Here is a 26,170-nt window from a genome sequence, read left to right on the forward strand (position 1 = left end):
AGCAGAAGCATCTATCAGTCAAAAATGCATCTCAGATTTACACCTTAGTCAGTTAGTTCAGTATGGCACTTAATGTGGTTTTACAAATTCAAGTCTGAGTCTATGAATACCAAGATTTCTGTCTTGGTGTGTGCTTTCATAACAGCTGTGCACTGACTTGTAATTGTTCATCCCTTGCACCAAAGACCATTACTTCAGTTTTTTCATTGTTCAATTTAAGACAATTTTGGCACATCCAGTGATTGAAGTAGTTATTTAGCTGTTGATAAACAGCTTTTTCAATGATTTTGCTTAAAAATGGTAAGTTAGATATGGCTTGATGGCTGTTGTTTTCAGAGCCTGTGGCGATACCTGTGCGATGTCGCCACTGCAGGCCAAATGAATAAAAAAATATATAATAATATACAAATATGTTTGTTAAATTATAGAGCAAAGATACCCCTAGTGGATACGAGGAAAATGTTAAATTTTTTATCGTTATTCGTTTTAGAGGCAAGGATACAATTCATTGAACATCTTGAAAATCATAAAAAAAAATCAATTTTCAAGGAATAGGATGACTATCTAATATGAACACATTCATGAATTCATCCTCAATTCACCATGGGATCTAAACATGACAGACATTTATGGATTTACATTTAGCTGTTCCTCAGTTGTATCAATGTATTGTCTTATTTATTCGGTTTTGTATGAGCAAATAAAATCTCATCAATCATATGACTGTCCAAGTTCTTCATTTTCAGTTAATAGAAACTAGAAAATACTGTCTTAATATCCAACTTTACCAATGCCAATCCTTACTTTAACAAATGTGAAAATAAAAATATGCATTCATTGCTTTTAGACGTGTTTCCAATGGCTTTGTGAGAGAACGGGCTCCGTTTAATGAAATGAAAACCAAAACTGATTGAGCACCGTTTATAAACAACCTTTCCGGTTTTGTCCTTTGGCTTGTGTCGAAACGTCAAGTGTCGATACGTCATCTGTAAGCGCAGGTCCCCGAGCCGATCTGGCAGCCGAACACATCTGGTACTCACACCGGCAGGAGTGTGTTTCCTGAAGCCTCCCTTTGATTGCTGGGCTCTCCTGTGATCTCGTACAATCATATGCTTCCGTCTGGCTGCTTTCAACTTGATCTCATGTTCAAATTTGGGGGAATTATAATTCCTTGGTCCGCATATGAGAGTTAGAATGACAAGTCCAATAAAAAACGATATCAATATTTTATTAGAGAATATCCTTCTCTTTTATTGCCCTGTGTCCTCTTAGAGGCATTGTTTTATTTTGAATTATTGTAACTATGTCAGGATCGCTCACAGTATTTGTTATCATACAGGGTAATTCTCTAGCTTCAATTCAGAACCTAGGCTGTAAAGATCAGATGTTTTTCATATTGTACTGCACATTGGTCTCTGACTATTCTTAATTGACTATTCTTTGATTCTAAATTTTTAGCAATAAGAAGGATAAGGGCTTGGCTGTTTCGTATAATTTTACTGGTGTATCTGTGTATGTTATAATATAACAGTGCATAAATAACCTTGTTTCGTTTAGTGTCGGCGTAGCATTTTTCTTTCCTACGTCAGAATACACTGAGCTTTGCGCATGCGCGCTGATGTAGGGTCTTTGTTGAACCTCTCCGTGCGCCTACTTCCCTCCAAGCTGATGTTTTATTTCTATCATCAGAGCGTGTTTTAATATAATTTATTGCTGCTTCTATAGCACAACTCGGAATGTAACAGCAGAATCGAGTGCCTATCGCGACAGAAAAGCGACTCCCATGTATACAAACAAACGACGAGCTGGTTTTAAGGTGGCGCGTCAACAACAGCTGAACTCTACAACCACCTAGCGTATTATTATTTTCCTTCATCTCTCCATCTTTCGCTTCGTGTTGTTTCATTGGATCGACGATGGGGATCACTGTAGCACTGTGTTAAGTGGGGTCACGCCCGTGTCATTGCACACGAACATGAGAGAAGACTGTGGTTTGTTGTCTGGACGGCTGCCCATGGCAAGCGGAGGAAGGGTGCCACTTTCCTGCTGGTCCTGCTTGAAGGAGGAGACGGGAGCACCAGGCCCGCTGCCATCTGCCCGTCCCGAGTAGACCTCCAGGGTGTCCGTCATGGAGACCGTGGGGAAGTTCGAGTTCAGCCGTAAGGACCTAATCGGACATGGCGCATTCGCAGTCGTGTTCAAAGGCAGGCACCGAGAGGTGAGTCGCTACTTTGTTGTTTTTATTGATTTGTTAATTAATTACAGTGGACAAGGCTCAATATCCATGTCAGCCCCCAGGGGCCAAACTAGGAGACATATCATGTCAACCATCAGGGGCAAAGCTATTTGTACATCTAACAGGAGAGTGCGGAGCTCCCTCTGTATTTGTATCCTGTAATGAACCCAGTAAATATGTGTACTTTCGTGGTACGACCTTAAGAGGCCGACGTGAGCAGCCACACGCTTCTCCCATCAACAATATTGACTCTAGACAGCACTGTCGTTTATAATAGGTATATAAAATAACGTTAAGCATTTTACTTGGTTAATAATATGTACTTGTGTATGTTACTCATAGCTCTTGTTAAAGGTTAAATGTACCATGTTGCATGATTTAGGCCTACATGCAATCACATAAGTGTTAATGTATCTTACAGCCGATGTATCTGTCGTTTATACGCACTGCATTCGTTAATCTGTACTTTTGCAAATGTATTTCCATAGAAACATGACTGGGAGGTGGCAGTCAAATGCATAAATAAGAAGAATCTCTCCAAATCTCAAACACTATTGGGGAAAGAGATCAAAATACTCAAGGTAAGTCAAACTCCTGTTCGTGCTGACTGTATAATGACAGTGTTGTGATTGTTAACTTGTCCAGCGAACAATAATACTGTTATTTTAAATGCCTAACACATGTAGTAACACAATGTGCAAGGTTGTCCGTGTGTACTTGCCTGTGTTCAATGGGCGTCCAGAAAAAAAATATGCATAGAAATAGTACATCTGTGTGATGCCAGTATTTACAACCACTTGAAACATGTTTGCTTTTGAATGAAAAGCAGCGACAGTCAGTTACAGACTATTTACAGTCTTGTTTGAGCATTAGGCATACTGACTGGTAACACGATGTAGCCTTCTTTGTGCCAAAAGACAGATTGGCTACCATCACTAATGCAATAAAGGTTGGATAGTCTGAGGGGGAATTAAATTCTCTTCATGAATTCAGAGAGCTGCAAAGCTAAATATCCAGACGTGTTGTATATCATTGCCGCCAAAATAGTGCTATGTTAACCTGTGTCTAAATAATTTTTAGAAAGTTCTACTTGTTGACTTACAAAATATTTTATGTTGTTGGTATATTATTCTGTTCTAATTTTCCTCAGAGCTTTCAGCAGTTTATTGTGCAGACTAATTTGGTACACTAACAATATACGATACTGGATGCGCTGGTGTGCTGGATCCACAATGATTTAAGTTTTTTTTCCAAACAGGAACTGAAACATGAGAACATTGTTGCTTTGCTGGACTTTCAGGTAAGTGACATTATGATAATCTTTTTAGGAAACGGTAGACAGCAGGAAATTAGATGGCTTAAAAAAGGTTGTTCTGCTTAAACCATATATATCTATTGTTTTAAAATATAACATGGAAAATTACCCATTCAATTGCATGAACAAGTTTTGGGAAATCCAAATAACACTTGATACACACTGCAAACCTACCATCTGCATTGTGTATTAATAAGCTGGGATACTACATGGCCCTCTGTAGACAATTTATGTCCAGTCACATGCCTGCTTGTTATGAGGATGTATCTGATATCTCATGTCATGCAGACAAAGTAAACTAGTTAGGTAGGTAGGAGGTATGTAACTACTGAATTCAAACTAAATAATTGCTGGAGAATATGCAAATGGTTGACATTTTACACCTGCAAGTACAAACTCGCAGAGAAAGGGACATTGTTTAGATTTAAACAACTACAATTAGGCCTTTGATTTACACCTGATTTACTTACATTCGGTCTGATCTCCAGCTGTAATAGTTATTATAGCCACAAATAGTTAATAGTACATATCTAGAACAGTGTTCTAGATATTGGATTGGAACCTGTAGTATTCAGTGTTTTTAATTTGACACATGCAATGTAAATCATATGTGTAGTCAGCATTTGATATTTATGCCTGTTCCTCAGAATGTATTTCATGTACGTGTGTGGCTAATTTGTTGTTAATGCTACACATCCAAAAGTTCTTACCTAACCTCAGTTGGACCTGATACACTCACTATAATTGGTAGATTCTGCTGTTTATTTCTCTAGGTCAGTGTATTCAGATGTAACTCTGTGCCACCATTGGTTCCCTATTAGGAGGAAAGGTTCCTGTTAAGCTCTTTTCCTGTTTTAGGGCCCTAGAAAGCGGCTTTGTGTCGTAAGGAATTTCTTTACCTGCTGCCCTGTTGTGGCCAACTCACAAGAGATGTGAGCCTGCATTGGGTGTGGATTAAAACACCTCGCTAACACCAACTGTGCTGCTGGCCAGCTTGACCTCTCACTGACCCACTGCCTCGTGCTGTATTGGGTTGGAGTGGAATTTGCATCGTCCAAGGTGATATTCCTGATCGTTGCCGAGCAACCTCAGGTGGTTCATGTGAACACACCTGTCTGAGAGTTTCAGCGGCAGAAGGCAAGCCAGACTCCAAATACACACTTGGCTGTTTATTTTGTCTTTGTCACACTAATAAACCAACCGCCGGATATTTCAGCACCTGGTTAAGCATTGTGTGGTCTGCTATAAGCAAGTCTGGCCATTTAAAATATTCCAAAAAGCAGAACATGAAAGTAAAAAAAATGCAAGTGAAGGAGTCACTCTGAAGGGAAACTTATAGTAGTCTCTGCCAGAATATGCACAAATTAGCAACAAGGATATATGACTCGCAACGGCTCATAAAGGTTAAATAACTTGTTTCAGAGAGAGAGAGTCCTTTAAATGCCATACATCATGGCATTTTTTGTTTTTTGGGAATAAATTATCTTCCTTGCTTATAATGAGTTGGGGGTATTTAGACGTAAACCAGGCAGTGAGTTCCATATGTACTACTCTATTTAAAATAGGAAAGATTCCCATAAAAGAACACTCTCTCCGCTGTCCTTTGTTTTTCTTCTGGTCATCATTTGATCCTACACAATGTGGCATTTGTTCTGCTGACAAAACCAAATTTTTGTTTTAATTGTATAGATTGAATATATCTTGCTAGGATGTAGTTTGTTTGCCTGTGACCCATAGAGAGGAAATTGGAGAGACCACCTGGTTGGTTGCTGGTAGCGGTGGTTACATTTCAGTTGCACACCGCAACTTTCTCGCTTGCACTGACCTGACTTTCGGTTTTGCACACCCATTAAATGCATAAAACATGTTGGCCGCATAGACGTTGCACCCTCCTCTCTGATATAATAAAGAGTCTTGAGCATTTCGGATACAATGTAGTTGATTGTGGCATCAATATGGCACTGTCTGACTGTTAACATGCTGGTTAATAACGTCATTCAATAGCATGCGTCGTAGAACCTACTGACCTGTCTATCCAAGATAGTATTAAAGTATATTATGACATCAAATTAAAATGAGTGCAGATCAACCACTTGGTTGTGGAGGGTGTAACCCTAGTGTAGGAGCGGTCCCATCCATGCCTGGAGACTGCTTGTCGTTACAGTAAATGTGAACCTTAGATATGTTGGCCCTTGCAGGACCAGGGTTGGCTGTATGTTCTCAGCCTCGTACTCTGGATCCGGTGGTGGGGGGGAGACTCTCTCAGCATCCAAACAATTTCTCTCTGGGCTCTAAGATTACAGGCAGGGTATCGCACAGCGGCTGTATGGACATTTTGTGGGTTAGCCAGCGACTGCTTCACGACTTGAACTCGGGGCAATCGTCTCAGACACAGGGAAAATGCATTGCTGTGACGACTACAGAGGAACCTATTTCCTGTTAAATTCCCACTCCGGTCGAGAATATATGTGTGTAGAAAACTTTTATCAGATTGTAGCAGGAGAACTGAAGGCAGTCGATAGCAAGGACTTAAAGACTCGCAGGCATCATTTAATTAAGGGAAGGATTTAATAAATGCAGTGTCAAAGGGTTAACGGTTCACCTAAGTTATTTTATTCATCCCCACGGTCACCTAAAGAAGCTGAAACCGTTTCACAACGTTCTGCTCCCTTCTATTTTTTTCCCACTGAGGTGCTGCATTAATGTCGGACGGAAAACCACAGCGAATCCAAAGCTAACGACTCTCCCCAGAGATAGAACTTGGCTTGTTGTTGGTTTGCTTTACCCATCCAAAAAAAAAAAAAGGTGAAAAAAAAAGTCTGAAAGTGCTGAGTCAGCCGGATTATGTCCACAGAATCAAGCTCTGTCATTGGCCGACTGAGGAGACGGGGGCAGTCTAGCGTGGCCTGTTGCTGGGTGATAAGAGGAGATTCTGGGGTGGCGTGCGCCGTGTTGACTAACGCTGAAGGGTTAACGTGAGGAGAGGAAAGACGTCTCCAAACAGGTGAACAGGGTGTCAGTTGTTCATGCTACAACAGCATGGAGGGCGACTGGAAGCCTTGCTAGCGAGGTCTGCAAGCTCCATCTTTTATTCCATCCATGTTCCCTCTTTTGGTTTTAGTTGGAGAAGCTATGTTTCCATCATCTTCCATTAAAACCAACATCATTCTTTTGAAAACTTTAGAATTTCAAGATTAAATTGAATTTATTTGAAGATGACCGTAATAAGAGAGAGCTGTTGATAATGTGTGCAAACTCTGTCTCATGGTCACTGGACGAGATCGATCATAGTGAGAATGAGTAGAAAATGGGACGTTGGTCTGTTTTTCTTAATGTGTTTCCGGTCGTCTTTTGTCATATCATTGATTAGATTTTCTGAATGACTTGGTTTGTGTCAGCGTTGCTGACGTCCTGAATAAGTAGACAGGTTTGGTTTACACAGTGTAACCTGAATGCCCTTAGAGTGTCAGCTAAAGTAATGTCCCTATTCATCTAATCCCCTTTCACGGTGGCTTTCCTTCAGCTGACATGACATCTGGATTGGTGGAGTTTATACATAATGGTGCTGTGTTGACTCAGGCAAACCTCCAAACAAACACTGCTTACATCCTGCCAAGTCTGGCTCCCCTATCGTGAGAGTTGAACCTTTGCACAAGGATAACTAGCTGACACATACGTACGCGTTAAACACATGAACAGGATCACAAAGTAACGTATTCTTCTGCTCTCTCTTACCTTCCATGCAGGAAACGGCCAGCTCAGTGTACCTGGTGATGGAGGTACGTTTGTGTATTGGTTTTGGAGCACGGTTAAGTCACTATCCACTGCCTAATGAGGCAACACAATGATAACACACTGATTAAAGACATTATAGTTGTTACTAACTGGGTTATGGTGACGATCTATTGGCCCACTTACCACTTATTGCCAAAGGTGTCGCAAAAGAGAACATAACAGAAATCTTTGCGTTTTCCACTTCAACTTATAAATCAATATATTATAAAAAACCAAACTATCTCAAATACATATATTCATGATTAATCAACTATTTGGATAAATGATCAAACAATCACTGGTAGTACATACTTAGCATCCCTCAGAAGAGCCCTTTCATACTAAGAGATGTGACCGCAGCCTGTGATGTCAGAAAACACCTTTGTCCTTTCACTAGATCACATACACATTCAGGCTGGGAATAGAGCCTCACAGAGAGGTCATCGTAGGACAAACACAGATGTCGTAGGACAAACGCATAACACTAATTATGGGTCTGCTTCTTTGATGTACCAGGGCACGGCTAGCATAATAAACTAGTGAAGATAAGTCTACTAGCCGTGCCCTGGTTCGTGCCCTGGCTCTCTCTCTCTCTCTCTCTCTCTCTCTCTCTCTCTCTCTCTCTCTCTCTCTCTCTCTCTCTCTCTCTCTCTCTCTCTCTCTCTCTCTCTCTCTCTCTCTCTCTCTCTCTCTCTCTCTCTCTCTCTCTCTCTCTCTCTCTCTCTCTCTCTCTCTCTCTCTCTCTCTCTCTCTCTCTCTCTCTCTCTCTCTCTCTCTCTCTCCAAAACCGACTCAGAGGCCATTCACTGCTATTAGTGACCAACGCAAAATCAATGAAAAACGATGCACTGACAACTTTAAGCAATATAACACGAGTGTGAGTCGGGTTGTTTGTTTATTTTTAATTTTTTATTGGGGGAGGGGGGGGAAGCCAGAGGATCAGGGTAAGGTCAGGGGGGCGTTTGCTCAAAAAAGTTTGAGAACCACTGTCCTAGGATGACGCCTCTGTGAACTGAGCCTCTCAGGGCAACATTGACCAGAGTCACAAGTGTAACTTTTTAGTTACGTTTTTCTCTCTTCTGACCCGACCAATTTATTGCGTTTCACTCATTTCCTGTAAAGTTTGTGTATTTTTACTATTTCTTTCTCTATACATCTAGTACTGCAACGGCGGGGACCTGGCAGACTATTTACACTGTGAGTGGAAACATTTACTGTGGGACAAGAGACTTAGACCTATCCATGTTGGAAAATATAAATGAAATGATATGAAATGAGTCATGTCTTCCTTGAAAAAAAATTATAATGTGAGGGGTGTATATATATATATATATATATATATATATATATATATATACACACACACCTCACATTATAATTTTTGTATTAAATTGTGTGTAAATCATATTTTTGAGATAGAACGCCAGAGGTTGTTGTCTGCACTGTTTTCATTTTGTTGTTTAGTTGCGTGTTTGTGTTCATGATTTGATCCTACGTTTATTATAGTGTCTTACATCATTAATTATGCTCCGTCCCAATGGGCTTATGAGAGATTTATTCAACACATAAACAATGATCAAACATCATCACGGGTGAATAAGAAATAAAGAAACACACACCAAAATGAAAGTGAATATTCATACATTTTATAAATGAAACAAAAGATGATGTTCAGAGATTAAAACGTAAATGTGAGTCACTTACTTTGTCTTACTCTTACACTTACTCGGTGACGGCAGAAATTGAGATTCATATCTTAAGGCGTCGAGATATGTGGGTTATTTTGGTGTGAGAATGGAGAGCACAGTGGGTCCAATACCACATTCTCTCTTTGACGTAAGCGCTAGTAGGAGTAAATGAGAAACAACTACATTATTAAGTGGGTTTCCCCTGAGCCAAGAATCAGTTTCGGCCTAAATCAAACCACTTTTCATAACACATGCCTAAACCGTTTGATATATTTTCACAATGAATTTTGCTCTCAAGGGCAGGGCATGAGTCAGGGCAAGACTTGACTGGAAATATCTCTATTATCCCTTTATCATTTACAAAAAAAACAGACAAAATGTGGTGCTGAATGTTACTCTTTTTCCTGGCACCTATAACATAATGGCCTGTACTTTTCCCGGTGTTGCAGCTAAAGGCACCCTTAGTGAGGACACCATCCGCGTGTTCCTGCAGCAGATCGCAGGGGCTATGCAGGTCCTGCACGGCAAGGGCATCATCCACCGGGACCTGAAGCCCCAGAACATCCTGCTTTCCTACCCGCCGGGGCGCAAATCCCACTCCAACAACACCTGCATCAAGATCGGTACGAGGGGGAGTGACACAATTGAGCAGGGGCAAAGCCTCATAATCATCACTGTTCTATTCATACCTTTTCACCTTTAAGTTAATACACTGAAATATCCACACGCACACGCACACACGCGCACACGCACACACACACACACACACACACACACACACACACACACACACACACACACACACACACACACACACACACACACACACACACACACACACTATGCCAACAAATGTACACCATCATAATAGTTAGTAAGAATGAGGCTCTCATTCTTACACAGACCTGATCAGGATCATACTTGTGTATTGTAATTATTTTCCATGCCTGTGTTCACAACGCTTTCAATGGAATTTGACCCTCTGATTCATGCTGGAAGATTCTCAAGGATATTCCAGTTTTCCTTCTCTGTACCCTGTACAGTACCCAGTTGGTAGGCTGTTTCCGGGTGTACAGAGCCACAAAACTACTTGTTATGAAAGAAGAATACAAAGAAATGCCAGAGGACGACTGAACATTAAGATGTGACCAATTGAATCAGAACGGATGTGTCTTTCATTTTAATAAGAATAACAAAAGACGACGTTAACATGCAATTTAAGTATTTGGCTAGCTTACCAGCAGCTGGCATGGGAACTGCGAAGGCAATACAAATGGCCTTAGAATATAGTGAGGGTAAGCTGTTTCATCTTCGCATTCATCTTTCCTCCCTCCTACCTCTTCCATCCTCTCCTGGTTTTGTTCCAGCTGACTTTGGCTTCGCCAGGTACCTCCAGACCAACATGATGGCTGCCACTCTCTGTGGATCTCCCATGTACATGGTGAGCCTTCCTCTGGCCAAACCGCGCCCGCATATACGTTGAGTAACTGGGTGACCATCAGCCATACTCAAAACACCATCCAGTAATTACTGTGCTGTGCTTAAGAACGCAATGATGAGTTCTTAGGCACAACAGCTTTATGCTGAATGACGTTATTTAAAGAATACTGAAACAGAAACAACATCCCGACTCCATGAGGTAGAATGTTACATTGAGCTTCCATTGAATGTGTTAAAATGGTGGTTGCACAACAACACAAATGTTGGTTGAACACACTTTGTACCTAACCCATGGTACACGAGGGCCGTTCTGAATGGTTGGGCCTGCTGTTGTGTTGACCTCAGGCCCCTGAGGTCATCATGTCCCAGCACTACGATGCCAAAGCGGACCTCTGGAGCATCGGCACCATCGTGTTCCAGTGCCTCACTGGCAAGGCCCCCTTCCAGGTAAGCCCCGTGGGGATCAGACCTCACTAATCTGTCTGTTGTACGGCATGTAATCCCAGAACGGCATGTAATCCCAGGTTGCCTACCATCGCAAAGAAACCTGTTTTCCCCATGTGGTTTATTTTGCTTGTACTGGTTACCAACAGTGATTATATATAAGTTACTTTCATCTGTAATGTTAATCGTCTTCTTACAACTTAATCAGCTGCTTTTAGCTTATAGTCTTTGCACAGTCAAGGAATTATCTGGTCGATAGTTGTATTTGACTGTCGTTGTTGATGTTAGGTTTGTAGCGCATTGATCTGGAAACTGTTAAAGGGCAGAGGTGTCCCAAACAACCTTTGAATGTTATTGACCAATCAGACTCAAACCTGTCAAGAATTAGAAGGCCTTGGAAATTCTGCTTACACAGTGGTATTAAAACAATAATGGCATCAAAGGGAGATTAGAACTCTTAATACCTATGTTCCACTTAGCAGGTCTATTCACATTGCAGCCATTGCTGTTCGTATGATTGACTGGATGCAGTGCTTTGCTACTGCAATGCAACACGATGACGTTGGATCCAACCGGAGGTGTATCTGCTCATGTCGGAGATTGGGTTTCAAAGAGTTCGATTTTAATTTCAAAGCCTGTTTATCTATCGTGCTGCCACACTTCTGTCGTGTTACTGGATGTTAATCACACCTCTCGAGGAATTGTTTGAACTGAACCGGTCAGACTGGATTCCCTTGAGCGGGGAATTTTTTGAATTCTGCGTCTGATTTGCAGGTTAAAATGTTCAGCTTTGTGCAGCGGACTGCTCTCCACGTGGCCCTAAGCACAGCTTTATGATTGTGTTTTATTATTTAGCATGTACACTAGTGAACATGCGTGAACTTAGTTCTCCACGTTGTGTCTGTTCAACAGGCCAGCAGCCCTCAGGACCTACGCCTCTTCTACGAAAAGAATAAGAATCTCATCCCAAGGTACGGTCATTAACCACGTACATGAAATAAGATACCATGCTTTGTATTGTATTGTTAACAATCAAATTTGACTGTTCTGACGATAACCCGTTCATCGACGAAGACCGCCTGTGTTAAGGGGCCGAGAGATAGATTAATGTACAATCTAACTTTTTCACTTCGTCCATCGCATTTGTTAACAACAATGTTACATTTTTGTATTATGATTATTATTAACCTCATTTTGTAGTATAATGTCATGGCCGAAGAAAAACATCAAGGGTCTTGTGTGGTTGCCAACACAGACTAAGCTAACAGACATTTGTGTCTCTTTTTGTGTGTGTTTTTCCCAGCATCCCCAGAGAAACCTCCAGTCATCTGAGGGTTCTGCTGCTGGCTCTGCTTCAGCGGAACCACAAGGACCGCATGGACTTCGGTACGCTCACAGTTACATCTACACGTCTATCGCTTAGCAACCTGCAGGGAACATGACATTCAACACTGGTTAACTCTTGATCGAACTGGCCCTCATGGCTAATGGATCTTTTTTGAAGTGTGTGTGTGTGTGTGTGTGTGTGTGTGTGTGTGTGTGTGTGTGTGTGTGTGTGTGTGTGTGTGTGTGTGTGTGTGTGTGTGTGTGTGTGTGTGTGTGTGTGTGTGTGTGTGTGAGTGAACTGAGTCTCACCTCCCACTAAAAATCTCTCACGATAGCTCCTTTTCATTAATTATTGGTCTACTGTAACCATTAGAGGGTGCGTGTTTAAGCGTGTCTTTATAACAGAAATGCATCGTTATGCATTTCTGTTATAAATTCCATGTCTGCTATGTAAGTGTGACTGTGTAGGATTGGGCTCAGAATTACTGTTGACTTTGAATTCCTCTCCTTATGTCCCCATAACCCTATATAGATGAGTTCTTTACTCATCCGTTCCTCGAGAGCAGCTCCTCTACCAAAAAGAGTGAGTATTTCTTCACTCTTAATCTTTGTCTCTGGTCTTTTCCATATTAACACACAGTATTTCGGTAAACTTGGAATAAATGTGGCACATTAATTTTACTATTGTACAGTACTTTCTATTTCAAGAGTTCACAACATCATGATGGTATATATAGATAGCATTAAGACATACATACTGAAGTCCAGAAGGCACCGCACACTGACTAAATGAGAATTGTGCCCCCCCACTACTTAATCCTGCACTATGTAATTTCTCTATTGCAGCTATCCATCCAGGGAATTTTTCACTTTAAATCATTTTATTTTGACAACAATAATTGTCATATGGCAATGACATAGCAATAGCTGTATCTCAAACTAAAAATCTACTAGAGTTTGCTGACAGGGTAACATTACAGGAATTTCCTCTAAAAAGGTTCCCATTGATACTGAAAGATCCTCCTGATTCGTCAGCTCAATCTCCTCATTAAAGGGGAAGGTAGTTGAACAGACTGTGTCTGTGAGAGGTGGCAGTAGGCACCGGTGTGTGTGTGTTTAAGCGTGTCTTTGCTGTTCTTTATTGCAGCGACTCCAGTCGTCACCATGACGTGTTTTTCCAGTTCTGCATCGGCCAGCTCCTGCAGCAGCTCCTCCACCTCCCACCTGGCCTCTCCCCCGGTAGGGTCCTGTGTTCGCTCGGGTGGTGTTTGGTTTGTGATGGAGATCCATTGAGCCTGAATTACACCGCCATGACAGCCATTAAACCTGAACTATGTCGCTTTACCACTGCCGCTGTATACTACTTTAAAACATTCCTGAACTAGAAGGTTCCTCAAGAACACACTCCCCAACACAGCTCAATCCATGCTGGGAATCTTCCTCTGTATATTGTTTTAATCTAATCCAATTCTGACCGTAGCCTGTTTTAATAATATAGCTATAGCTGTAGCTCCACTACTCAAGCCACTATCGTCTGCTGATCGGGAAACTTGCATAGTGCAGGATTCGGCGCACATACCGCAGTTTATTGTGCAAAGTCATCGAAGGGACATCCAGCTATCAGCCATAATTCCTTAGCCGCTCTATAGGCTTCTACTTTGTAACCCTATAGTTCCAGTCCATTGATTTCTTTGCCTCGTATTGTCTTTCTTATTGTCTTTCTTATTGTCTTTCTTCCATTCGGTGCCGGTTTCTGCGTGATGTGTCTCACGGCGTCTCCTCAGCTGTCCCTGGCTGAAGGTCAGCCACCGCGGCCCAAGACTCTGGCCTCTCCTACCCAGGATGCAGCGGGGTTCCTCAAGGACTCCTCCGGGGGCGCCGGCAGCAGCAAGAACTCGTCTTCGTGCGACACGGACGACTTTGTGATGGTTCCAGCCCAGTGTCCCAGTAAGAACCTTACTGGGAACATCCGTCCCCTAAACAGTTACCTACGAACATTGGCATCGGGACCTCCCTCCCATAAACAGTCAACCTGTCTGTGCTTGCTGAAAAGAAGTCTGAGCACATTGTAGATCCTTACCTTTTGGTTAAGGGTGATCCACAGCAGTTGAGGGAGATGACGAACCAGTAAGGCTTTGGTCTATCATGTGATATTGTCGACCAATAGTTGATGCAGGTGATTCAGGCAGATCTCTTAAGGTAGCGCTGTTTTTGTGAGTGGATTTGGGGAAATATAGTTAGAAGTATACTTGAACCTTTTGACAAGTGCCTCGGTATCCCATAAATATCAGTGTTTATGACTGCCCGGTCTTCTGGCATTCCTACATTGAAGAAGCACAGTGTCTGAGCTATTTATAGAGCCCAACACTTTTCTATTATTTTTTATGAGTTCTATTCTAAACTGCAAATCAAACTCTAGCCGGCCTCTTTCAATGTTTTTCCTTTAAAGGAGCATGCATATAGAGAGGCTTTTGCTGAGGTAGATACTGGGGGTAATATAATCCGCAGAGTCAATAACGATAATGACCTCCCGATACTTCCAGGCCACTGTGTTCATTGCGGACGTTGTTTCTCCCCAGGCGAGGCCGCAGCGTTCCAGGACAGCTTGATGAACAGTGGGTAAGCATCGTCCGTTATTCTGATGGTTCTCTTCACTTTAATTACTTTGCCGCAAAGGGTTCATAAAGTAAATGTCATTGCGTTAATGATTGGTGTAAATTGCTTACATATGCATCTTAGTGTGGATGCTTGGTGCTCTGGGAATGAATCCCCAAACCCTGGCAGTGTAAATGGTCTGCTCCTCTGCCAGTTGAGCTTGACAGGGGGCACTTGCTTACTTTACTTAATATTCCTACTCCCCGCTTCCTTAATATACATCCTGATAAAAAGAAAAAAGGTCAAGATTGAGTTTTTAAAAACTAAACGATTTTTGTAAAGTCTTCATCTATTTACTCTACTCCTCTCCTCTCTCTGTCAGCTCTATGCTGGCCTCGGCTGGACTGTGTGTCCAGGCCAGGACCCCCCCACACTCTCCCTCCTACAGCACATCCCCCAACCCAGTCAGGTAAGCATAAACACACATGCACACGCACACACACGTGCACAAATCTCCATTACAAGTTGGAAATGTGTATAATTGCCAGGGGTGCACATAACTGGTACGCAAGTACACATGCGCACCTATAATCACGGATGCGTAACATCACTTGTGTCGCTACAACACTTTTGTCACTAACGGGAGATCGAAAGAAATTAGAAAAACAAAATACATTGAGCTGCTACTTTGGCGTTCACCACCTGCAAAGGAAAGGCAAATGGAGCCGGAGCAGAAGAAAATAGTTTTTTTTCAAAAGTGGCGCAAAGATGGGTCGTGGCTCGAAACGTATGATACGCTGCCAGAGCACGTGCACCGCGCACACACTGGAGAACTGCCCAAAATCTGCTGATAGCAACGTTCCTTTAGTGAGATATTGAAACGCTCCGTGGTCAAGCTGCTGCAGTTTCATAACAGAAAAGTGCACTAAAAAACAATCACCTTTGTGAAACTGGGCAAGTTTCATAAGTTCAGATGTTACGTCTGGGGCTATGTGTGGGGAGCGTACCAAACACCATCTCCTGGTACTCACCCGAGTAACTCACTAAAAAAGTTATGTGCACCCCTGATAATTGCCCTGTTTTTTGATTGTAACTGCCGTTTGCACTATCTGCATTAGTATTTTACGCATAAATTGGTGTAATTAACGCAATATATCTAAACCTGACCAAGATGTGTTTTTTCCCCCAAACCGCGGACAAAATGCTACAAACACACAACCCACACACACACTGTGTTTTTTTTTCTCCTAAAAACCCTCTCTGTTCATCTCCCTCTCTTTAGCAAGCCCATTGAGTGCTCACCGAGTAACTACGGTGGTCACCATGGAAACCGCGGCCAGTCAGTGCCTATCCCCGTTCCCACTCAGGTCCACAACTACCAGCGCATGGAGGAGAACCTCAGTTCACCCAGGACGGACATCTCCCCACGGTCTGTACGCACGCACCCACACACACATCCACACCCGCACCCACACACACACCCACACCCGCGCACCCAAACAAGCACCCACACACACACACACCCACAAACACATTCACACACGCACCCACACACACACCCACACACGCGCAAACAGGCACATACTCGTAACTCTTCACTTGAAGTCTTCACTTTTGTCAAAGAAAAATGCATTATTTATGAATTGCAGACTTTTTTTTTCAAATTATGATTTCCTCAAGCATAAAACCTCATCCACCCAAGGGACCCAGAGATGTTTATTCTTGACGATTAGCTCTGTGAAGAAACATGGGATCGTGTTGGGGTTAAAGAGACCTATTTATATTATTTGGTGATTATTATTATTTATCATTTCAAATATTGTCCTGAACCCTTGAGACCAGGGTCGGCCACCTTCTGGATGTCACGTGACATTTAACACAGACCCCTGTGCCAGTTATGATTTGGATATAGCCATTTATTAATTTATTACATAACGGCTGCTGCCCGTCCCCCTGTCTGCAGGGCCAATGCCAAAATATCTTCTAATCGGCTCCGGCCGCCGTAACAGGATACATATATTGTATGCATATCTTGTTGATTTGAAACCCTCTAACCTCAAAATTATCAGTAAATCATTTCTGCCACATCCTCCCGTTTAGTGGTTGGCTTTAAACAACAACGTTTCTCACGTATCGATGCATTCTCGCAGTATCTGGCAACCACCACTAGAGGTGGACCGTCATTTAAAAACTGAAGCACCTTTCAATGCAAGAGTTTGCTGGTGCTTTTCAGTTATATCAGTAATGCGCCTTTCTAGAGTTGTCGCGTACATTTCTTTAATCCTGGAGATGATCGTGTCTTTGATCCATCAAATATAACCTCTGAACTGCTGAGCAGATCCTCCCTTTATTTTATTCTCCATCCGAGAATGGCTTCCTGTGTTTTGCAATGCACTGCACGACTTCATAGCTGCCCTCTGTAGCTTGATTTTTGACGGTACATAGGATTGTAAACCCACTGCTTTGCTTCTCGTACTGGGCCACTGCCTTATTGAGTATTCAACTCTAGCCACCATCATCTCCCAAAGGCTTCAAATTTCTTCTTTCAAAATGTGCCGTTTGAGACTAGCTCATTATTACAGTATTCAAATTACTTTATTTCAGTTTATAGTTACTCAATTACTCCAAAAATATTTAGATGTTTAGAAATTGCTCCGCATGCCTGTTGTGGCACATTGGCCATAGTTTACCAACCCCTGCTTTAGAGCAATTAATAAGCATTTTATTTGCTTCCCATTTCATCGTCACCCCCACAAACCATAGCCCTCAGAAGAGCGAGGAGAACCTCACTTCATTATCAAGGCAGGAACCTTGAGAAGGAGTGCAGGGAGCAGTAGGAGTGCTGCGGGCGCTGATGTGTGTACATGATCCCCCTCCCAGCTTGTCCAGCCCGGTCCATCGCTGCGGCAGTGGAGGGTCGCTTGGCTTCTTCAGGATGGGACCCCCATCTCCGTCCAGCCACGGACCCCATCCCCCCAACAGCAGCACCCCCCGTAGGCAGTCCATCGGAGGGGCCAAGACTCTCCCTCTCATCCCTCACGGTAAACAGACGCGTTCGCTTTGCAAAGACACGCTCTGGCAGCTAGAGGCTCCCCTGAGTCGGACTGTGTTGATTGTAAACATGCATTTGGAATTTCCCGATATCAGTTATTCACAGTATTTAAATTTGGTCTCGTCAGCACTTTTTTTTTTTTTTCAGCCGTGCATTGCAAGCGGTCGTTTATTTTACTCAGAAGAGAGCAGAGAGTCCTGCTAGAGTGCTTCAGGCTATTCATCACCACTGATGCAACGCCTCCGTTGATGGGAGGCATGTCAGTAGTTTTGCATATTGCTAACACCCTTCAAGACTGGCCCAGTGCCTCTTGTGCAGCCGACCAACGGGCTGATATGAAAGTGTGGTAGTCACAGTGCGAGCGACAACAACAGGCAGTGATGTTCCCACTTCCTCCAAGCTCTCAACCACCAGATGACTGGTAACATCTGCTGTGACCAAAACATTCAAGATACCAGTGTTTTTATGTGGCAGTTGAGAGACGGGAAGAGCTGGCTTTTCCTGTGTGGTTGATGGATATATTCTTAGATTGCTTGATTGGAATCAGCTTTAAAGATATGCTCAAATATAGCATGCATGTGTTCTACGGCCTCTGATATGTTTCTGATTGCTTGTTGGACTTTCAACATATCTGTTGACTTAATAATTACATTCCCATTAGTAGTTTCCCTCTGTAGTAAAGTATGACTGCATGTTCAATCTTTATACTCTTTTTTTTAAATTATTACAATCTTTTGGGTTTTTCAAAATAAAAGCGCATTTTCCAAAATAAAAGCATTAAAGAATATTATATAATACTTTAAAGTGGGCTTTGATATTCAGACTTCTTTCTTCTCACCATCCATCTCCTCTCTCTCCAGCCTTCCAGTCCACTGAGCCAAAGCCAGCGCCCCAGCAGCCGGAGTCCGGGCTGGGCACGCGGCTCCACAGCGCCCCCTGTCTGCTGGAGTGTGCTGGCGGTGGCGGCGTTAGGCAGAAGGTCAGGAAGCAGCACTCTGACCCTGTGATGACCCCCCAACCCCTGCACCCCTCCCCCAGGATCAGCCCCCTCCCCACCATCCTCGGCTCCCCCTCCAGGGTGAGTTAGGTTGTGGTTGGTTTTTTGTCTGTGTGTGTGTGTGTGTGTGTGTGTGTGCGCGCGTGTGTGTTTGTGTTTGCGTGCCAGTACCGCATTGACTTTTGTACTTCAGTGCGAGTTAAGAAGAACGACCTCTTAAATGTACTTAAAGCATCCATCTAATCTGTCAATTCTCCTTCCCCAGACCATCCCCCCCTTTGAGTTCCTGAACTCCCCCTCTGGCTCCCCCAACCTGGTGACCTTCCTGACCCAGCAGGGCCTGGTTCTGGGCCCCGCCCCGCCGGAGCTCCCAGCGACGGCCCACCGCACGGCCCCCCGGCCCCCATACCAGGACCCCCGAGGCGTCGGACGGTAAGGCGACAGGTGGAGCCGGGGAGGAGACGTAGCTGGGTCCCCGGGGTAGCCTCACGTGTCTGTGTGTGTGTGTGTGTGTGTGTGTGTGTGTGTGTGTGTGTGTGTGTGTGTGTGTGTGTGTGTTGACGCTTCGCACCTGATCTCCTGGCTGTGTTCCTTCTGGTCCTCAGGTCCAGCAGTGCTAGCCGTCTCACTGAAATGCTGCTGATGGCTGCGTTTGGAGCAGGAGGAGCAGGGGGAGGAGGAGGAGGAGGGGGAGGAGGAGGAGAAGGAGGCGTGGCCGCTGGCGAACCAGGAAACTCGGAGCCCGTGACCTCGGCCAGAGCAATAGACATAAAAGGTCTGCTCATCATTCTCCCTAAGACATGACATATGGACTATCATTCATATTAGTATTATTATGGACAGGTAACCAATGTCAGATGTAATTGAGTCAATAAACTAAAGGGTTGATCAGAAAGATAGATCACTTATCCTATGGACACTTTAAATACCAAGGCGCATCCACTTGAAATAATGCAGTTTCTGTGCATTATTCATGCACATTTGTTAGTTCATTATTATAATTGCTTTATTGCAGTTAATGTCTATCATGTTATATTTTTGTATTTTATTGAATTGCGTTTTTTCAACTTTACTCTATTTTTGCCAGTCTTTTTGTTGCTGTAAACATGCCTTTTTCTTATCTTATCTTATCTTCTGGTTCTCCTTCCTCCTCATCTGCCTGCAGCGCCTCCTGGTTGTGGAGGGGCCCCCGGAGGCCCAGCTCAGGTGGTCTTCACTGTGGGCTCCCCGCCCAGCAGCAGCACCCCCCCACAGACCCTCAGACACAGGAAGTACTCAGGTGTGTGTGTGTGTGTGTGTGTGTGTGTGTCTCCTTGTGTGCACATGTGCGTGAGTGTGATGCCCTGCAGCCAGGGTTCATCCTAATAACATAAAAGGTTTTCACCATACCAACGCCAGTGTCCAGGTGAGTGTGTGGCTCCTGTTCTGTCTCACTTAATACTGAATAACCATAATCAATACACACAGAATAAGATGACTGAACATTACAGGGCCGACAGGAGCCGCTGTAAACATAGGTGGCCGGAGATTTCTCACTCTGGGAAAATAAGTGATATTGTAATGAGATGTTCAGAGATATTCAATGTAAATAGGTATAAAGTTGATAAACCCTCCTGGGTCTCGTTGTGCCGCAGGCTCCCCCAGCTCCGTCAGTCCGGTGGGCTCCTTCTCTCGCCTCTACGCCCACGCCGGCACCTGCGTGGACGGCCTGCAGGGGTCCTCCTGCCCACGCTACGGCCCGGCCGACCCCATCGCCGCCAATATGGGCGGGCCCGTGTCCTTCGAGGCCCCTGAGCTCCCGGAGGAGACCCTGATGGAGGTGAGGGGTCCTAGGTGTCTTATGACGTATTCTAGTCTCTATGGACTCTATGGAGTCTGGTTTGTTCAGCATCGCAACAGTCTCTCTTGTGTTATCCCACACAAGAGAGCACATTATCTTTTCTCCCCAGCTTGTTATTTCTATATCTTACACATATCCTCGCTCGCTCCCTCCCTCCCTCCCTCCCTCTCTCTCTCTCTCTCTCTCTCTCTCTCTCTCTCTCTCTCTGAGTGCAGCAGGAGCACACTGACACCCTGCAGAGCCTGCGCTTCACGCTGGACTTCTGCCGCTGTCTGCTGGAGGTGGCGGGGGCCCGGGGGTCCAGTGAGGCGGACGGGGACCGGGGGTCCGGAGGGGCCCTGGACCGGGGCAACTCCATCCTCCAACAGCAGAGCCTGGTGGCCGATCAGATCAGCTCCTTCAGCAGAGAGTGGAGGTAAGTCCTTCCGCGGTGGTTCAGCGCTGTGTGTAGCGAAACTTCCCATTTGTAGCCGATTGGCCCTACGTTAAGACACGGGCCCACAGACTTGTTTTGTTAACTTCAGAAGAACTCAGACATTATTCTGTGATAAATAAAGTATTGTTCAACCCACAGAGACACTAGGGTCACTATGGCAGAGAAAGAAGGGAATAAACGTAGCAATATATTGATATATGAGCTACAGCTACAGTGTCAAAAGCCTTTGCAGGCCTGCATTTCAAGACACTCCTCTAACTCTAAGCCCTCCAAAGGGCTGTATGTGGTGATGGCTAGTGCGTAGGCAGCAGCCAGGCATCCCAGACAAGGGAGGATGGAGGAAAATCTCTAATCTGGTCCCCATGTCAACAATTCCTTTTTTATTTTGTTCTTTCTATCATTTTTTATTGTGTGTGTGTGTGTGTGTGTCTCTAGTTATGCAGAGCAGCTTGTCCTGTACCTGAAGGCTGCAGAGCTCCTGTCCAGCGCCCTGCACATGGCCATGGAGCAGGTGAAGCAGGGCAAGCTGTACCCCTCCACCACCGTCAAGCAAGGTAGGACCCTGCTACTGACCCCCCGTCCCTCACCGGGGCCGCCTCATGGTCCCTGTAAGACACCGCTAGGAGGGGTAGTCATTGAGTTGTTTCAGGGTCACTACTCTCCTCTCCAATCACTTTTGTGAGTAATGGTTCTGTTGTTCGTCATATGTTACCGTTTACTACTATTGATTTGGTTAGGGGTTGGGTTTAAACCAAGAACCCAGGAGTTAGGTTCACGCATTGGGGTTCAAACCCAGAACCGCATGGCTTGAGTGAAACGAAAAAAAGTATAATTGTGGTTTTATTGTCATTTGATGTGTGTGTGTGTGTGTGTGTGTGTGTGTGTGTGTGTGTGTGTGTGTGTGTGTGTGTGTGTGTGTGTGTGTGTGTGTGTGTGTGTGTGTGTGTGTGTGTGTGTGTGTGTGTGTGTGTGCATGTGTGTATAGTGGTGCGGCATCTGAACGAGCTCTACAAGAGCAGCGTGGGGTCGTGCCGAGGGCTGAGTGGCCGCCTGGAGCACTTCTTCTCCAGGAAGCATCTCCTCATGGACCACGTCTCCTGCATCCGGGCCGAGAGGCTGCTGTTCAGCCACACGGTGCACATGGTGGGTACCACTACCCACCACAAGCCACCCCCAGGCACAGTCAGCCACCCCCATGCGCAGTCAGCCACCCCCAGGCACAGTCAGCCACCCCCCGGTGCAGTCAGCCACCCCCAGGCGCAGTCAGCCACCGTCACACGCAGCGGATGGAAATTATTATTTTTTTAGTATTTTTTTCATTCATTAAAAAAAGTGCAGCTCTGGCCTATAGGTGTGGGTAGTAGGCTTATAGTGTTGAAGGATGTAGAATAACCACATCCTTCGGAATAACCATGTGTAATTGTGCAGGTGCATGTTTTTGCATTTTTTTTTTATCAGGACGTCTGTAGTTTGCAGCTTGCCTGTATTAAAATAAATCGCTTAATGAACGTAAAGAGTTTTCCATCCACTCGAGAGGCCTTGAGACTCTGCACATTCATTCTGTTGGGCTGGATTTATGTTTTGCCTCTTCTGAAAACAGGGCTTACCCCTCCCTGTTGAGTGGCTCATGAATGATCCTGGTGAAAAAAACTCTGGCATGCCCTCAGAGGAAGATATGCATTCAGAGCACACCTACAATGTCTTCTCATTCATCATCAAGGACCACATCTCAACGTGTTATTTATGTAGTGACGCCAGATGATGACATGCGTCCCAGATGTTTCTTGGCAGCGATCACAGCTGTGTCTTTAGTACCGACTGAATCAACTCTGACCTTTGAATCACTTTGAATCAGGCCCCCAGGAGCAGTGCATACTTCCACAATCCACCAGTGCCAAGCCTGGTATTGCAGCTGTTTAAGCGGGCTATGGACGGCTCCCTCGATTCAAGGGGCCCAGAAATAGATATCTCCGTTCACTCCAACACAAGTTGGGGACAGGAATTTGTCTCCACAAAAAATGTCTGGATATCAATCAAAGGCTCATAATTATCTTTATACCATGTACTATCCAAATGTACGTTTTCTCTTTTCAAAGCGCCACCTTTTTATTAACCGTTTTATTTATATTTATTTATATTTATTTTTTGCAGGAGAAGTGGGGGTGGCTAGCTGAAAGGAGTCGTAGTGAAACAAATGTCGTTTCGGCCCGGCATCCGAGAGCTCAGTTAACTTCTCGTGTCCGAGGTTTTTCCTTTTACTTAACATGAAGGACGTTGATGGTTTTTAGGCACTGTGTTGACTTTTTATCACTTAGGGTCGCTGAGGGATGTGCAGACAGACCTCTCGCTTATGATGCTACAATGCTAACAATGCTAGACAACGAGAATATTTCAGCATCCAGCACGTCATGCACTAGGGCGTGGCTGGCTCCCATAATGCGGAAGCAAATCTCTCCTTGATGTTGCCCTGCGCCATTGAGCAGTTGTACAAAAATGGGCGCCATTTTTTACCTTTCTTTAATAGGTCCATGCTTTGAATGCGGTGTGAAACCCCCTGATAATATCCTGTCCTTCCCTTCCATAGGTGAAGGCGGCTGCACTCGACGAGATGTTCCAGCAGGGGGCATCTTCGGCCATGCGCTACCACAAGGCCCTGCTGCTGATGGAGGGCCTGACGCTGCTGCTCACTGAACAGGACGACATCCTCAGTGTTAGCAAATGTACGGTTCTCAAGCAATCTGTGGTTTGCATGCATAGGGAACCCGCTTCTAATGCACTTCTAATACGAAGTGCATTAGAGTGTTAGATCCTGTTTACAGGCCAATACTGTGTCAAAGGTTTTTGACCATTTCTATGCATGGGCAAATGTCAGATGTCTGCACCAAACGTCAGATGTTTACTTTACACCAACCCAGAAAAACATGCACATACAGAACATAATCCAGATCACGTTCGGTAATCACACTCACACCTGGTGGTATAATATAGGACCTTTTAATAGATGTACAGCGGTGCAGTTAAATGCACTTTTGGACCCACAAGACTTTTATGTTAGATCTAAACGTATGAAAACCTCAACGGACTAAAGTGCACATCTCTTGCTTCGGTACATAATCAAATCTGCAAAATCTGCATAACATAATTCTGCTTCTGATTCTTCTGATATTGAAAGAGATATTCAATATTTGTATTCATTTAATCATCCCACTAACTCTGTCTATCTCTATCTCTATCTCCCCCTCAACAGGTAAAGAGTGCATCGAGAGGCGTCTCACAGCTCTGCAGTCGGGGCTCTGCGCTTGAAATAGAGCGAGACACCCCCGCTAGAGCCTGGATATACTGCATCGTTAGGGTGTCAATCACCTTACCCTTAGCCCCGCCCCCCTCGCCCTTTCAACCCTGCTGATTGACATCCCGGTCCACAAATAGCTCCCACCAAGTGACATGCTGTTTTGAGCTCGTCCACCCGCTGAGGCTTCGCAACGCCCCCACATGTGTCAAGATGCTGATGTGTCTCATCCCCGGACATCACTTCACAGCGCTGGGACTTATTAAGTGTCGGTGTTGTTGTGAAGGAGGAGCGTCCGATTTCTTGATGGAGGACGGAGCAGACCCCGGTGTGGAGGAGTTTAGCCTTATCTCACCCGAGCTCGGTTATTCCTTATGGAGCTGGCCTAACGACCACGTGGGTTCATATAGCCACAGCTAATCACACCTAGCCAAGTAGGGCCATATGCTTATCCGGCAAAAATAGATGTACTAAGGACTCACTTTCACTACATGCAGAAAATGCTGTATTTAAAAGTCCCTTGTCGACAATAGTGGCAATGTAACTCTGAGCTTTAGTGTGTGTTTTTATTTTAAGATTTAAGTTATGTACCAGGAGTTTTGTGAGTTTTCACAATCCAGGAACTATTCCTGTCCTTTTGTCACTTTATGGATCGCTGTAATTATCGATCACTGTATTTATGGCTCGCTATGTTTGCCATATCAAAGACTACGTTCAACTTTCTTCCGAGGACTGGACTCAATAGTGTATCAGTGAAAAGCCGTTGTACAGGCTCTCTCTATAGATGAAAGCTGGATACGCTGCCTGCAACAGACAGAACCTGGAACAAGGAATGGATCACTGTGCAGGAACACACTGAACTGTGTTGGTCATGCAGGCAATCACCGTGACTTTAACAGGGATTCATGGACGTGTTGCAGCATGAGCAACGTCTCTAGTACCTTAAGTTGATTTTGGACGAGTTGAGTTGAATTGCATTTCTCTTGCCTGTTGTGATCTGGTTTTTATTGGGGGGGGGTGGGGGGTGATAGCGAGTATAATCAGTTATTGAATGTCAAGGTTCGTTCAGTGGAGACCACAACCAAAAGGAGTTTATGGTAAAGGCCTGAGGGCCTGAGTGAGCTGCAGTGTTGAACTGTACTGAAGCAGTGTGTGGACTGAGGTTTGGTGGTATTTGCTGAACAGTTTTAGCTTGTTTTGTAGATCGCTATCTGTATGGGCTGCATTTTGTGGAATTTCATTTGGTTGCTTCTCAATAATAGCGTTTGTAGGTAGAGCCCCTGGTTAAGGTTGGTGTGTGTGTGTGTGTGAGTGTTAAGCTTTTCAACCTTTCGAAAGCGGTTTTAGAAGTTGATGAATACAATTTGAAAAGCAAAAATGTTGAACACTGAACACATTTTGAAAAAGGTGTTTTTTATTGGGTAGCCCAAAGATGGTCTGCATTGGATTTTAAGTGTGAAACGTGTGGAAACCCCTTTTGTGTTTTATGTAGAATTTGACCAACGATGTTCTCCAACATCCCAGGTGTTGTTATGAATGTGGCACCAGCGGTATGGGTCAATTCCTGGTTTCCTTCAGAAAGACTTGACGTGAGCGGTATGCATGATGCCATTGTTGTGGGAGGTGTTGATGGATAGTGTGGTGTACACAGATCTAAAGAAGTGCTGTATACACATTAGTCCCATTTTGATGATGCTGTTTGCGTAAGGGGCACTTTTCTTTTATACATCCTGGGGGG

At 44.3% G+C, this 26,170-nt stretch overlaps 1 protein-coding gene across 1 annotated transcript; it reads left to right on the plus strand.

The window, feature by feature from the left end:
- The first annotated feature begins 1,576 nt into the window (after window positions 1–1,576).
- On the plus strand, window positions 1,577–26,159 carry ulk1b (unc-51 like autophagy activating kinase 1). The gene is made up of 27 exons (XM_056587511.1): window positions 1,577–2,218; window positions 2,725–2,817; window positions 3,495–3,536; window positions 7,298–7,330; window positions 8,486–8,522; window positions 9,463–9,636; window positions 10,381–10,454; window positions 10,799–10,900; window positions 11,810–11,868; window positions 12,201–12,283; window positions 12,756–12,806; window positions 13,371–13,462; window positions 14,008–14,170; window positions 14,803–14,842; window positions 15,201–15,287; window positions 16,101–16,247; window positions 17,699–17,859; window positions 18,731–18,948; window positions 19,133–19,299; window positions 19,473–19,642; window positions 20,033–20,146; window positions 20,502–20,686; window positions 20,923–21,122; window positions 21,579–21,697; window positions 22,129–22,286; window positions 23,728–23,863; window positions 24,391–26,159. The coding sequence occupies exons 1-27, from the start codon at window positions 2,129–2,131 to the stop codon at window positions 24,444–24,446; spliced, it is 3,051 nt and encodes a 1,016-aa protein (XP_056443486.1). The 5' UTR covers window positions 1,577–2,128; the 3' UTR covers window positions 24,447–26,159.
- Window positions 26,160–26,170: the final 11 nt, after the last annotated feature.

Source organism: Gadus chalcogrammus, chromosome 4, assembly GCF_026213295.1.
Source record: "Gadus chalcogrammus isolate NIFS_2021 chromosome 4, NIFS_Gcha_1.0, whole genome shotgun sequence".
Classification (NCBI taxonomy): domain Eukaryota; kingdom Metazoa; phylum Chordata; class Actinopteri; order Gadiformes; family Gadidae; genus Gadus; species Gadus chalcogrammus.